This window comes from Elephas maximus, chromosome 18 (genome assembly GCF_024166365.1).
Source record: "Elephas maximus indicus isolate mEleMax1 chromosome 18, mEleMax1 primary haplotype, whole genome shotgun sequence".
Lineage (NCBI taxonomy): Eukaryota > Metazoa > Chordata > Mammalia > Proboscidea > Elephantidae > Elephas > Elephas maximus.
The window spans coordinates 40,303,941-40,320,276 of NC_064836.1; the positions used below are offsets into that span (position 1 = coordinate 40,303,941).

A 16,336-nucleotide genomic window follows, 5' to 3' on the forward strand; every position below is an offset into this window, starting at 1 on the left:
TGATTTAATTCAGGCACAGTTAAATATATTTTATCTCTTTTAAATACCATGCAAGAAATATGCACTTTTTAGTTCCTCACAGAATTCAGTGGCTTACTTTCCAGTATTGGTTGAACAATGTAAAAAACAGGTTTGAAATGTTAAGATCACATACAGGAAACGGCGTAACAAAGTGGGAGACTGGCCTCAGTCTGATTCTTTGCTCATAGGAGTACTGAGATCTTGCTATTTTTCATTGTATCTGATTGTTTAAATCATAATTGTAATAGTAATAATAAAATCCATTGTCATCAAGATGTTTCTGACTCACAGTGACCCTATAGAACAGAGTAGAACTGCCCCATAGGGTTTCCAAGGAGTAGCCAGTGGATTTGAACTGTCAGTCTTTTGGTTAGCAGCCAAATGCTTAACCACTGGGCCATCAGGGCCCCAATAGTAATAATAACAAACTGCATTTATATATTTTGTTTCCTAATCTGTGATCTTTCCTCCTACTGCATAATATAAATAATATATCAGGTATTTCATTGAGTGACTAAGAGAAGCAAATACTCTACATAGACAGCTTGCACAGTAGCTGGCATAGTTACTATGAAGGAGCCCTAGTGGTGTAATGGTTAAGTGCTTGGCTGCTAACCAAAAGGTTGGCGGTTCGAACCCCCAGTAGCACCATGGGAGAAAAGGCCTGGTGATCTGCTCCTGTAAAGATTACAGCCTGGGAAACCCTATGCATGCATTTCTACTCTGCCCTATAGGGTAGCTATGAGTCAGAATTGACTCCATGGCACACAACAACAACAACATAGCTATTATAAAGACGACTACTCTTGATTTAGTTTAGCTTATTATTCCTGTCTGTTCCCTTATTAAGCCTTTATCAGTCTATTATTTCCCAGCAGAGCTAAGGGCAAATGGAGAGAGGGGCATGGAAATGAATATTCACTTCATGACTAAATGTGTTGCCTGTACGTCTTATTTTCATATACTCTTATTATTATACTGCTACTGAATAAGGACTGTTATCCCTATTCTTAAGGAAAAAGTGGTCTTCATACTTATTAAGAAACTTGAAAGACATGTCTAAACAAATTGCTATATTTTAAAATAAAAATGTATGTGTGCATATTTGAACAGTAGCTGACTGAATATAAATAAATGACTATTTAATAACTAAAACCCCAAATGCAGATCATTTTTATCAAGAATGCTACTGATTTTCACAAGTTACTTTGTTTTTCTAAAGCTGCTCTATGTTACTTATATTTATGTGCTGTTCTTTCATTTTTATGCTTTTTATTTTAAAATTTAAAATTCAGAGAAAATGTGCAAGGCTAGTACACAGAGCTTGCTTTTTATCTGAACCGTTTATAGTGATTTGACATGACACCAACTTTAAAAAAAAAAAAATTTTTTTTTTTTTTTTTTAGCGTGTATTTATTACAAACAAAACATTTGTCTACAAAGCTCTATAAAAGACCAATTGCCCTTGAGCTGACTGGGACTCATGGTAACCCCACGTGTGTCAGAGCAGAACTATACTTCATAGGGTTTTCAGGGGCTGAATTTTCAGAAGTAGATTGCCAGGCATTTTTTCCAAGGCATCTGTGGGAGTACTCACACCTCCAATATTTCAGTTAGTAGCCTCAGGCGTTAACCCTTTGAGGCACCCAGAGGCTCTACTAAGCTCTATAACCAAAAACCAAAACCTGTTGCCATCAAGCCAAAACCGACTTCCAGTGACCCTGAGAGTTTCCAAGGAGTGCCTGGTGGGTCTGAACTGCTGAACTTTTGGTTAGCAGCTGTAGCATTTAACCACTACGCCACCAGGGTTTCCACAAAGCTCTATACAACCATTAAATTATTATCTAATCCACAGACCATATTCACATTACACCAGTTAGCACAATAATGTCCATTATACCAAAAGGTTTAAGTTCAAAATAATGTGTGACATTTGTTATGTCTCTTTTGTATCCTTTAGTCTGGAATGTTTCCTTAAACATTCATTGGTTTTCATGGCCTTGACACTTTTAAAGGCTACTTTGCAGAAAGCACTTCAGTTATGATCTGTCTTTTATCTCCTCATGCTTAAATTCAGTTCGTACACTTTCAGTAGAAATATCACAGTAGTAATTTTACGTTTGTCTCACTGCCTCTTTCTGGTAGTACCAGGGTTTAATTTTCTATTACTGATGAGGTTAACTTTGCTCACTTGACTAAAGTGGTGTCTTCTGGGTTTACTGACTATAAAGTTTAAAGTTGCTATTTTTTCCATTTTTCAATCATTTTTTGATGAGATGGTACTTTAAGATCATTTTTTTTTTCCAATTTATACTTCTGTGTATAGAATTTAAAATACATTAATTATCATTTGCTTATTCTCTTTCAGGGTGCTTGTTAGTTTTTGGCAGGGTTCTTAAGTTACTTGAAATATAATTTGATTTCCTAAAATTTCTGTCAAAAATACCTCACTTAGAAAGTTGGGGAACTTAGAATCAGGTTTAAAATAATTTTTTTTTTTAAATACTGCATTCTGAGTGTATTTTATATGTCAGATATAACTATCCTAAGTTTTATAAGTACTGGTTCATTCATTCAATAATAACTTACATGATGACATTAAAATATAAAAACTATTGATTTTTTCCAAAATGTTTAAAATCAGATGATAGCATTTGATCAATTTAAAATTTAATTTGCTTATAGTAATATTGTATGAGATCTCAAAAATTATCGTGCTGTACTTACCAGCCAAAGCAAGAATATATTCTTGAAATCTGGTTCCTATATGGTTAGTGGCTGTACAGTTATATCGTCCAAAGTCATTGTCAGATGTAGGTGCAACCTAAAATAATTATAATAATAAAGGTATTACGATACTAAAACAACATCACAGAAATTTTAAAATAGACTACTATGCCTACCATATGCACACGTGTTCACTAATTCACTCCATAACTCCTTGCTAATAACTCCTTTTTCTATATTCATTGGGTCTTAAAAAATGATATTAATCCTTTTAGGATGTAAACCATGGATCTCTACTGCCCACAGGGAAGGTGAATCATACTTCATATATTAATTTACTAAGTGGGTAAATGTCACCATTTTGTTGCATCTATTGGAATGACAGAGTCAATTGATAGCGATGTGGGTAAAGCTCAGATAGCAATATATAGTTTAAAAAGAATAAGTGGTGACTTGAACTTGAAAACAGTAAGCATGTTCCAAAAGCATTTCTAACTCTTTGTGTTGGATGCGTTAGCCTCAGACCAGACTGATTTAAAGGTCAAAAAAGGCTCAAAAAATGTCAGGTTTCTCACCCTCTCATGAGCCTATTGAGCATAAAACACTTAAAAAAAATGAGGAACCATTCTAGTAAAAATATTTCCAGGAAGGGAGGTACTTTGTAAGAAAACGTTGCCCGGGTGTGACAATCCCCGTAGACAGGCACTTTTCTTGAGAGCTAATAACAGTATCTTGCCTCCATTTCTGCTCAATTCCTATCATTTCCTTTTGGTTTAGGTGAAAAATAGCTGACCTCAACTCTTAAACATTCAAAATCCATAATTAAGTTAACCTTTGGGGATTCTATTGCTGAACACTGGGACCAACCCTATAATTTTAACATACAGAAATCCTGGAGTATCAATTCAGAGAAGCGATCTGGTGATAGTAATAGATATAATTTTCAAACCCAGTAACTATTATTAAGAGAGAATATGCTTACAACAAGGGTTACTGTTAATTTCAACTTTATTCCAAAAGGGGAAAAAATGATTTTGTGGTAATGGAAGGCTATTAACTACAAGTCCAATTTTGAGGTCCACTGAAGATGGTAATTCTGAGGAGTACAAAAAGCTGAGTCATTCATTTTCTAGTCAGCTGTCTATCCAGGAGCATATCATAGATTTAAGGATCAGACGTTTTTGCAGCTCTTCTGTAAGTACCCCTAAGTGACTCAAATATTCATTTTTCTTACATGTTCCTTTTAATAAACTGGCTAATATATCTCTAAAATAATTGTACTAGTCCAAAAGAGCTTTCACAAAAATAATTTTCTTATTCTACAGACATCTGAGAAAGAGATTTCTATATTCCACAGGGAAGAATGAGTTTACCGAATCAATACAAAGCAGAAGCAGGATAGCTATGACAACGAACTGTGACTATTGCCCAGCTCCAAAAGACGATTAAAGTAACTGAAATATAGACATCTTCTTTGGGTCAATTTTAAATAAGGCTTAATTCATCATTTTTTCTGTGCCTAGAAGTTCAGCTGTGACTAGATAAAAGCTTTGCAATTGTATCTGATACAAATAATTACCATGTTGTATGGTTAAGAAGGGGCACTGGTGGCGTAGCGGTTAAAAGCTCGGCTTCTAACCAAAAGGTCAGCAGTTAGAATCCACCAGCCTCTCTTTGGAAACCCTATGGGGCAGTTCTGCTCTGTCCTGTAGGGTTGCTATGAGTCGGAATTGACTTGATGGCAATGGATTTGGTTTTTTTGTTTATGGTTAAGAAATACAGAAAATTCCCAATCATTGCACAGATTTTAAAAGGACAGCTCTAGACCTAACCTGGCCAAATCATGTGGCCTGGAGCATATTTTGTGTATTCTAGGAAAGATATATGAAAGTAAAGTCCAATAGCGGTTTTATACCCAACCCCAGGGCAGTGAAATACTAGATAATTCCATCAAAATATAAGATATTCTACTACAAAAGTGATTATAAAACATCAAGTTAAAAAAGTAATTAAATGTTTACAATGTACAAATAATTGCTGATATTTATCCAGGAAGTGCTTAGAATATCTACTTATGAAACCATTTCTTCATATGTTAACATGCAGTTAAAATATTTCAAGTTTACTTACGATGTTAAAAAACCAAAACCAAACCCGTTGCTGTTGAGTCGATTCCAAATATCATAGCAACCCTACAGGACAGAGTAGAACTGCCTCATAGGGTTTCCAAGGAGCACCTGGTGGATTCAAACTGCTTATCTTTTGGGTAGGAGCTGAAACTCTTAACCACTACACCACCAAGGTTTCCACTTAAGATGTTAGGTTTTGAGACAATACAATAAATGAGCAAATAAAGTTTCAAATAGCAAAACACAAACTGAGATTACAGTGTTAATAAAGAAGCTCTCTAGGTGTTCCTAAACCTCCGATCCTGGAAAAAGTACAGCCAGAATACTCCTTAGAAGCAAGGCTGGTGAGACTGTGTCTCACAGTTTGGACATGCTATCAGGAGGGACCAGTCCCTGGAGAAGGAGGTCATGCTCGGTAAAGTAAAGGGTCAGTGAAAAAGAGGAAGACCCTCAATGAGATAGACTGACACAGTGGCTGCAACAATAGGCTCAAACATAGCAACGATTGTGAGGATGGTGCAGGATTGGGCAGTGTTTTGCTCTCTGTACAAAGGGTCACTGTGAGTTGGAAATGACTTGATTGCTCCTAACAACAACAACATAACTTCAAAAAACTGATTTCCTTTTTCTAAGCATTCTGTGGTGAGAAAGCCTTACTTAGGACATGAATAATGATAAAGACAATGCAGAATGGGATATTATCCCAGCCAACCTATTACAAACTTCCTGTGGTCAATTTTTGCCCATGTATTGAAAACATTTTTATTTCCTCAGGAGTATTCAAAAAAAATAAAATGGTTGGATAGCCACTACATATGTATTTATTGATAGGAAGACAAATGTTTTACAGAATATTTTAAACTGTCTAATTTTAATATTTTAAATATATATATGAATATATTAAAGAAAAAGGAAAAATAAGATAAAGAAATCTATTATGGAAAAAATGTGTTAAGTAGTGATTATATGATTATTACATTATAATTATTAAAAAATAATAAATAATGGATTATTCCAAGTAACTATGTACGCATATAGTAACTAAGTACGCTACTAACTCAAAATTAGTTATGCTTATTGCCACCACCCATCTGTCAGTTTGACGTACTGTAATGGCTTGCCTATGGCTGTGATACTGGAAGCTATGCCATTGGTAATTTAAATACCAGCAGGGTCACCCATGGTGGACTGGTTTCAGTGGTGCCTCCAGACTAAGAAAGACTAAGGAGAAAGACCTGGCAATCTGTTTTTGAAAATTAGTCAATGTAAACATTTATGATTCATAACAAAACATTGTCCGACATTCTTTCTTTGGACACGTCATCAGGAGGGATCAATCTCAAGAGGAGAACATCATGTTTGGTGATATAGGAGGTCAGTGAGGACACTGGAGACCCTCAGTGCATCTCACTGGCTTAAGAGATGCAGATGGACTTGCCGGCAACCGTGAAGCACAGGAGACTGGCATGAGTCACAACTGGCTCCATGGCAGCTATCTCTATCTGTCCATGTAATATTTTTGCAGAGTTTTCAATTGCTGTGGTTATGGTTGTTTTACTTTGTTTTTAAGATGTGGTAGATGATGGTGCTGTTGCTAGGTGCCATTGAGTCGGTTCTGACTTATAGCAACTCTATGTACAACAGAACCAAACACTGCCCAGTCCTGCACCAACTTCACAACTGTGCTGTGTTTGAGCTCATTCAATTAATACAGTATAAATATCAAGTATTAATCTAAAACACTTATTTCTTTTAATTGATTTAAACTAAATTAGCGAAAAAATGCAGTAGCTTTATAGTTAAAGAAGGTTCTGTGAGGGAGATTTCTAATAATGTAAAGTCATAAAAGGATGGATTGACTGATAATTATTGCCAAGGACTTGTATAAACTCCGGCAATTCACACAGGCAAGCGCGCGCACACACAGACACACACGTATGAATACAAACTATAATAAATGAAAAGTGTTCTATTCAAACACTATTTAAAGCCCAGACCCTTGAAAGAAGAAAAGCAGTTATCTAAAAGCTTATTAAAAAATAAAATAAAATGAGGCACTGAACAAGTAGATTTGGTTTATTTAGGAAATGTCAGAAGAATTGTACATATGTAGCCAGCAGATAGCATTTATATACGTCATTCTGTGAAGAATAAAGGAGTAACCAAAGAATCAATGAAAAACATCAAGACTAAAATAAAACTTTTGGCCCTGAATCACTGCCAAATTATTAATTACCTTTTCTTATTTTTTCCTGGTATAATTGCTTTTCCTTGTAAAAATAAGTCATGAAAATAATGGCCTTTGCTATATACCCATGTTTCTATATAAGTAAATACTGAGACAGTCCTCATTAATGGCTTACAGTTTAAATGCATAATATTTGTCTTTATGAAAATTAATAAGAAATATATACACTAGGATTTCAAAGTATATATAAATAAGATATTTGAATAGATTCTAAAATAGCAGATAACTGCTAAAATAATACAATCAATCCATTTATATATATATCAAGACTTACCTCCAATATCATCTTTCTTCCTATACTATATGTCTTTAAATTAGTGGTGTTCTTAGCTGGTAATATTAATTTATCTCTTCTCCAGTGGATGGACGCTGGTGGATTAGATTTCACATCACAGCTTATATTGATCGGATTTCCTTCCCAAGAGTAATAAATGGTTTGGTTTGACATAAACTTGGGAGCATCTGTAAAGCAATATAATAAAATATTTATAGGCTTTTTCTTTAAGATAAATAATTATTTAATATAAACATCAGTAGTTTTATCTGAATACTGAAAGAAGCCATAGCAATTATGATTTTACATACTTAATAGGAGATGTCACAACTCTTATAAAAATGTCATTTTAATGGTTCATTAAATAATTTTAATATTATTAACGTGAAAACATTCGAAGTTGGCTAATATTTAAAATATGAATCATTAATGCTCAGATTTAAGTTTGCTCTTAATAGTCTGACAAAAAAATCCACTGAGTAAATTAATGGCTGTTAATATCTGCAGAATTTCTTTCTGGAAAAGATTAGGTTATTAAATAAGAAAAAAAAAATTAAATAAGAGGCCAGGATAAAACCTAACAAAATCAGTGACTCTTATGTCATTTTTTAAATCTCATCTTAGTCATAATTATTTATTCTACAAAATTTTTGGAAAAGCAGTTATGAAATTTAAGTTAAAATGCCAACATCAAAACCAAACATTTTTTCCTTAAATATCTACATTTCTGTTTTTATATTAACCCAGATATTTTCTAAATTAATCAATGACAATTATTTGAAAATTACTCAGTTCATATTTTTCTCTATCAATTTTTAGGCCTCCACATCAGATCTAACAAAGACAATACATTGTATCATTTTATTGGAAAAATCTAATTGTGAAGATAAACAGACATGGTTTTTATTCTTAACTACAGACCTATGTCCTAGACCCAATAACATAACCTCAATTTCTTGACTTCATAAATATTGGAAAGGATTAAATAATTTTTCTGAAAACACACACACACATAATCCTCATTTTTACCGCATTGCCGTTGAATTCATTCCTACTCATAGTGATCCTATAGGACAGAGAAGAAAAGCCCCATACGGTTTCCAAGGAGCAGCTGGTGGATTAGAGCTGCCGACCTTTTTGTTAGCAGCTGAGCTCTTAACCAATGCACAGAGCTCCAATCCTCAATTAGTGGTGCTAAAATGTTTCTGGAATCTTTCTGGTATCTATAGTGATTATTGCTACTGTTATTAACTTCTTAGAATTCAATATACCTTCATAAATTATCAATTTCAATTCTTTAACTTTTAAAATTTTTGATTTAGGATCCCTAATTATTTACAAATGCCCTATATCATTTCTGTTAGCAACAGATAGGTAACGTAGCAATCCCAATCAATAGCACAAACTCAAAAATAATCATTTAAAAATCAGTTTTCTCTTATGCTTTACTGTATATCTTTAATTTCAATCTCACACAAAGTGGGAAATATTTATCTGATGCTTTTTTTTGTGGTAGTAAGTTTATATACTTTAGGCTATTTAATCTTTTATTAACCTTGTGAGGAAAGTGTTGTTATTCCTGTTTTACAGGCGAGGAATACGAAGTAAGAGTTCTCAAGCTTATTCAGATACTATATTGTCTTACTTGGATGTGAATCTGGGGTAATTTAAGATCAAAGCCCATTATATTCCCAATAAACTCAGGAATAAAATTATAACATTCAATGAGAGCAACATTTTTTTGATGTGGACCCTATGATATGCTATTGAGGGGAATAAAATTGGCACAATTCTTCTGGAAGACAAAATTTTTTCTCATCTTGATTCTGAAATCCAGTCTTAGGTTTCAAGCCAGAGAAAATAATTATAAATATTACCGAAGGTTTATATAAAGAACTTTTAATATATTATTATTTTAACATCAACAGCAACAAGCTCAAAACAACATAATGTCCTACAAAAAGGACTGGCTAAATAAATGGTGGTACATTTTTGTCCTTAACCAACACAAGCAAACCCATGCTGTCGAGTCAGTTCTGACTCATTACTGTCCTTGGGCATGCTAAATCCTACAGAGACATAGTTTCTCATGGTTTTCCTTCTGTTTGGAGTGTCCTTGCCCTTCCAAATACAGCCTACACTTCCGACACACAGCCTTTACAGCCCTTTAAGTCTGGGTGAGATTCCCTACTGTGAGTCCCCACTTTATTCCCTGTTCTTGGTGACCATAGCATTCATCACAGTGCATTGGACAATCTAGTTGTTTGATTGTTTCACCTCCAAACAATCTGCATCTTGTTGGTTGGGATGTGTTTTGGTCATGGTCATTTCCCTGATGTCGTACATAGGGCAGGATCATTACTTGGTTCTCAAAAACTGTACGATGAATTATACATTAAATTTGAGTTTTGAATATAAAACACTTTGAAGGCGAAAGAAAACAATTTTCAAGGCCAGAAAAGGTTAAACGAAAAATCTAAGAACATGTTACTAATTCGGAGTCCAATTGTAAGAGAAGCCAAACTTTTTGACATTTTTTTTCCCTACATGGACCCGGTATTTGTTCTCTGAATTTAAATCTTAGCCAAGAGCTAAGCTTATAAATATATAATATTTTATTATTGCTTAATTTATATGAAAAACAACCTCTTTTGCATTATAATATCTTAGGGAAAGGTTAATGGAGATATATTTACATATAAATATAGCCCAATGTGAAAGTCACACTTACTAATGAAACTATGAATAGAGCTGACTCACAGACATACTTTGTTCACCATATAATATCAGTGTGTACACGTATTATATTATTACAATAATTTAGCCATAAACTCAGGACAAAATTGGATTTTTCTGTGAAAGCAAGCAATTGCCAAAATTCCATTCATAATTACTGATGTTTAGTGGACTATGTGCTACAAGGCAATACATGCTATACTGAAAGTCATATTCAAAAATACACTTGTGGGGTGAAGCAAGAAAATACTTTATTTTCTGTAACATAGACACCACACTTCTGTCACTCTGTCATACTGTGGAGGCCTGTGTGTTGCTGTGACACTGGAAGCTATGCCACCAGTATTTCAAATACCAGTAAAGGCACCCACAGTGGACACATTTCAGCACAGCTTCAGGACTAAGACAGACTAGGAAAATGGACCTGGCTATCTACTTCTGAAAAAACTGGCCAATGAAAACCTTAGGAACAGCAGTGGTACACTGTCTGCTATAGTTCCAGAAGATAAGCCCCTCAGGTTGAAAGGCACTCGAAGAAGGACAGCACAACTTGTCCAAGGCAAGGTCATGGAAGCTCCAAAGACATATCCAAACTCCCTGGGGGACTGAATTACTTGGCTGAGAGCTGTGAGGGCCATGGTCTTGGGGAACATATAGCTTAATTGGCATAGCATAGTTTATAAAGAAAATGTTCTACATTCTACTTTGGTGAGCAGCATCTGGGGTCTTAAAAGCTTGTGAGCAGACATCTAAGATGCTCCACTGGTCTCCCCCTGTCTGGAGCAAGGGAGATTGAAGAAAACCGAAGACACAAGGGACCACAACTACCACAGCCTCCACCAGACTACATCTAGCACAACTAGATGGTGCCTGGCACTGACTGCTCTGACAGGGATCACAACAGAGGGTCCTGGACAGAGCTGGAGAAAAATGTAGAACAAAATTCTAACTAAAAAAAAATTAAAAAAACCAGACTCACTGGTCTGACAGAGACTAGAGAAATCCTGAGAGTATGGCCCCCAGACACCCATTTAGTCAGTAACGAGGTCACTCCTGAGTTCACCTTTTGACCAAAGATTAGACAAGCCCATAAAACAAAAAAAAAAAAAACTAAATAAGCACACCAGCCCAGGGGTAAGGATGAGAAGGCAGGAGGAGATAGGAACATTAATAATAGGAAGCCAGAGGTCAAGGATGGGAGAGTGTTAACATGTCATGGAGTTGGCAACCAATGTCACAAAACACTATGTGTACTATTTGTTTAATGAGAAGCTAGTCTGTCTTGTAAACCTTCATCTAAAGTAAAATAAAAAAAAAAAAAAATGGGGAAGAGCTGTCTCCTCAGAGTAGAGTAGACCTTAATGACATGGATGGAGTAGAGCTTTCAGGACCTCCATTTGCTGAGGTAGCATCACTCAAAATGAGAAGAAACAGCTGTAAACATCCATTAGTAACTGAAATGTGGAATGTACAAAGTATGAATCTAGAAAAATCGGTGATTGTCAATAATAAAGTAGAGCACTTGAAGATGAATATCCTAAGTATTAGTGAGCTGAAATAGACTGATACGGATCATTTTGAATCAGACAATCATATGGTCTACTCTGCCAGAAGGACAGCTTGAAGAAGAACAGATTCACGCTCATTGTTTAAAAGAACATTTCTATATCTATGCTGAAGTATAAGGCTGTCAGTTAAAGGATAATGTGCACATGCTTATAAGGAAGACCAGTTAATACGAATATTTGTCAAATTTACACACCAACCACTAATGCCAAAAATGAAGAAATTAAAGATTTTTACCAACTTCTGAAGTCTGAAACTGATCAAACATTTAAGATGTTTTAATAATCACTGGCAATTGCGATGCGAAAGTTGGAAAGAAAGAAGAAGCATCAGTACTTGGAAAATATGGCTTTGGTGACAGCAATGACACCAAAGAGCTCATGATAGAATTTTGCTAGACCAACGACCCATTCATTGGAAGTATCTATTTTTCAACCACATAAATCGTGCCAATGCAAGAGGACCTCACCAGATGGAATACACAGGAATCAAATAGACTGTGGAATCGAGTAGACTGTGGACTTTACATCTGTGGAAACAGACAATGGAAAAGCTCAGTATTATAAGTCAGAACAAGGTTAGGGGCCAACTGCAAAACAGATCATCAATTGCTCATATGAAAGTTCAAGTTGAAGCTGAAGAAAGTTAAAACAAGCTCATGAAAGCCAAAGTATGACCTTGAGTACCTCTCATGAGAAATTAGAGACCATCTCAAGAATAGATTTGACACAGTAAACACTAATGACTGAAGATCAGAAGAGTTCTGGGATGACATCAAAGACATCATATATGAAGAAAGCAAAAGGTCATTAAAAACAAAGAAAAGGCCAAAATGGATGTCAGTAGAGGCTCTGAAACTTGCTCTTGAACACAGAGTAGCTAAAGCAAATGGAAGAAATGATGAAGTAAAAGATGAACAGATTTCAAAGGGTGGCTCGAGAAGACAAAGTATTAGAATGAAATGTGTGAAGACCTGGAGATAGAAAACCAAAAGGGAAGAACATGTTCAGCATTTCTCCAGCTGAATGAACTGAAGAAAAAAATTCAAATCTTGAGTGGCAACACTAAAGGATTCTATGGGCAAAATACTGAATGACGAAGGAAACATCAAAAGAAGATAGAAGAAATACAGAGGACTAATGTGCACTTGACCCAAGCCATGGTATTTTTAATCGCTTCACACGCATGTCAAAGCTGGGCAGTGAATAAGGAAGATTGAAAAAGAATTGATGCATTTGAATTATGGTAGTGGTGAAGAATACTGATATACCATGGACTGCCAGAAGAACAAACAAGTCTGTCTTGGAAGAAGTATAGCTAGAATGATCCTTAGAAGTGAGGACTGTGAGACTTTGTCTCATGTACTTTGGGCATGTGACCAGGAGGGACAAGTCCTTGGAGAAAGACATCATTCTTGGTAAAGTAGAGGGTCAGTTAGAGAAAAAGAGGAAGACCCTCAATGCGATGGATTGACACAGTGGCTGCAACAATGGGCTCAAACATAGCAACGATTTTGAGGATGGCACAGGACTCGGTCGCAGTGTTTCCTTCTGTTGTACGTAGGGTAGCTAGGAGTTGTAACTGACTCATTGGCCCCTGGCAACATCAACTATGCAACAACAACATAATATTATGGGAACTAAATTCTGGTACAACCTATGCGTTGTACGTATCCAAACAGTGCCCCTTCAGCAATATTCACTAGCATAAAATCCCAGCAGTGGTGCTGAGCCAGTGTAGGAAGACAGATGCTGATCCAAGAAGAGGTGACATGTGCAGAGTTTAAAAACATCTGACAACATTTCATATGAAAACATAAAAATTCTCATTTTCAGAAAAAAGGTAGGCAAAGGTCACAATCATGGAAGGCTTTAAATATAAATGAAAGAAAAAAGATAGGTATGAAATAATTTTCACCTTGAAGTTGTATTCTATGCTTAGGCTCTGTGCCTTGTGTACTATGCATGGGGAAAATTCATTCTTGACCACATGGTAGAAAGTTATGGAAACCTTAAAAGGCATTCCTATTAAAGTCCAAATCCCACAAAGAAGAACAAAAATATTATTCCACAAGTAATGAACAGAAATAACTTTATTGGAAACATGCTTTTTTTTTTTTAATATAGAAATGGAAAATCAGAGAAACCTGAAGTGACGAGATGGAAACACGTCATTCACTAGAGGTGGGGGGATAAGTATCCTTTCAGAAAGCCTCTGGTGCCAGTGAAAGCCAGTGGAAGAGAGGGTGCCTCCAAAAAAGGGTAAGTGAAAGGAAAACCTTTTTCTCATTTCTTTAAGATAGATCTGAAGGAAATACCTGTAATTTCTGTACATATGAAATATGTCAAAATTATAATTAAAAATAAACTAAATCAATTTCTCAAGAGCGAATCCCCAACCAGAGATTCCGACAGGAAAAGATGGGAAATTTCTAGATGCTGAAGTTTCAAGTTCAACCACAGGTGCCATGAAAGAAAAGTCCTGGCTATCTATTTCCAAAAAATCAGCCATTGAAAACCCTACAGAGCACAGTTCTACTCTGACACCCACGGAGTCACCAGGAGTCAGAGCTGACTGATGGAAACTGACTGGTGGCTCCGGAATATTTGGGCAGATGGTGGCAGGACCAAGATCACAACCTTTTGGCTACTCAGGTTTATTTCATGAAACTGCACTGCTCTGTCAGTGACTCTATTAATAATAATAAATCGTCTCTCAGAGGGTCATGTATAAAGATTATTATCAGTGTTAAAAAAGCCACAGTTTAATTGATACTTGAAGTTATTATATGAAGTAACCAAGAAAACATTTTATGATGCCCTTAGTATTGTACTTAAGAAATAAAGTGTGTACTATATAGTTTAGAAGGATATATAAAAAAGGTATAGTTGTAAACTCAGATAATGCCAATAAAATTAGATGATTGAAATCATCATCACCTTTCCAATTTCTACTATGAAGTATGAGAAACTAAGATGCAGGCAGGAATACATTCTAGGGCATGGTAGTCTTCTGCCACACTTAGGAGTTTAAGACTAGAATCGTGTTTCAGCAACAGGCCTTTCAATAAATAGTGCTTGGGAAAAGAACAACAACAAAAATACTCACTACAATTAATCTTGCATGAGAGGAAATAACTAGAATTGGAAAGCGGGAAGGAGGGGTAAAAAAAGGAAGAGAAGGAGAAGGAGAAAGAAAATGGAAGAACTGTTCACTAATAAAATAAAATGAATCAATCATTCAAAAAAAAACCAAAAACCAAAAAACCCCAACCAGACCTTCATGCAAGGAAAGACAGGAGATTTATACCCAACTCTGGATAAGGAGTCCTCATTTTATGCAACCTTTTTTTAAAAATAAAATTAAGGACTTGAACTAGATTCCAAAAAAACAAACCTATTGTCTTCAGGTAGATTCCAACTCAGGGCAGCCCGATAGGACAGAATAGAGCTATCCCACAGTTTCCAAGGCTGTAATCTTTACTGAAGTAGACTGCCACATCTTTCTCCAGTGGAGTAGCTGGTGGGATTGAGCCGTTGACCTTTGTAGTTAACAGCCCATCAGCCCTTAATTACTGCACAAGCAGGGCTCCTTTGAACTAGATTAATAGTTACCAAATAGGTTTCCGGAACCTTTAGGAATTATTCAAGACAGAAGAGATGAGCAGGGACAAATGAGGTAGATGAAAGGTAAGTGAGAGATAGGTAGAAAGATAGATAAACAGATTATATAGAAATAGACACAGATACAGATATACAGATCACATATACCATATGTGTGCCTTTGCTTTCCATTAAGCTTACATCAGTTTCTTGTGGTCATTCTAATTATTTCATGGTTATAAAAGCCTGATCATATGGACATATATGTGTATTCTTAAAATGAAAAAAAAAAAACTTTTCTTTAAAAAATGTCATTTTAATGAGTTAACATCTTTCAAAACTGAAAAATAATAATAAAATAAATAATAAATAGTCCTTGTTAATTTAAATATTGGCAAGTGGATTACCCTTAGGATCCAGAATCTTATACTTAATGATTATACGATTAATTGAAATACATGTATTACTGTATAGAATGTAAGAACGAGAGTATATCAAACAGGATATAAAATGAAATACCCATGTTCTCTTAGCTATTATCAGAATGAAAAATATCCCTAAAAAGAAACGTTTTAGATTTAATTATACGACAGCTACACAAGCAGAAGCCTGGGCTAGAACATTTCAACGTTTCTTACGTCCATGACCTTGATTGATTCTCTGACTTAAAGTTACTAAGACAAGAAGAAACAGCAAAATGTGCCAGGCTCTGAATCTTCCAGTTCCTCAGAGCTGGGTTGAGAACAAACTTTTTCCAGGTCCCTCAGACTTGCTACAACGTTAAACCTGTTTTGATAGATGCCCCCACCCCTTTTTTGCCTTGTTGCTGAGCCTTCAAGCTGAATTTTCAGCCAATGGTCATCACTGCATTGTCACTGTATGAGACTGCCTGGCTTTATTATTTGCTTAATACTTCTTGTTGTTAGGTGCCCTCAAGTAGGTTCCAACTCACAGTAACACTATGTACAAAGAACAAAACTCTGCCTGGCCTGTACCATCCTCACAATCGTTCCTATGTTTGAGCCCATCGTTG

The 16,336-nt window shown here is 35.5% G+C and overlaps 1 protein-coding gene across 2 annotated transcripts in view; it reads right to left on the bottom strand.

The window, feature by feature from the left end:
• NCAM2 (neural cell adhesion molecule 2) overlaps positions 1-16,336 on the bottom strand; it is a 553,783-nt gene that overhangs the window by 114,518 nt on the left and 422,929 nt on the right. For both annotated transcript variants that reach the window (XM_049857852.1, XM_049857854.1), the window contains exons 10-11: positions 7,400-7,587; positions 2,749-2,845 (exon numbers count right to left, since the gene is read on the bottom strand). In XM_049857852.1, the coding sequence (XP_049713809.1) occupies positions 2,749-2,845; positions 7,400-7,587 (285 nt within the window). The remainder of the gene's footprint in view (positions 1-2,748; positions 2,846-7,399; positions 7,588-16,336) is intronic.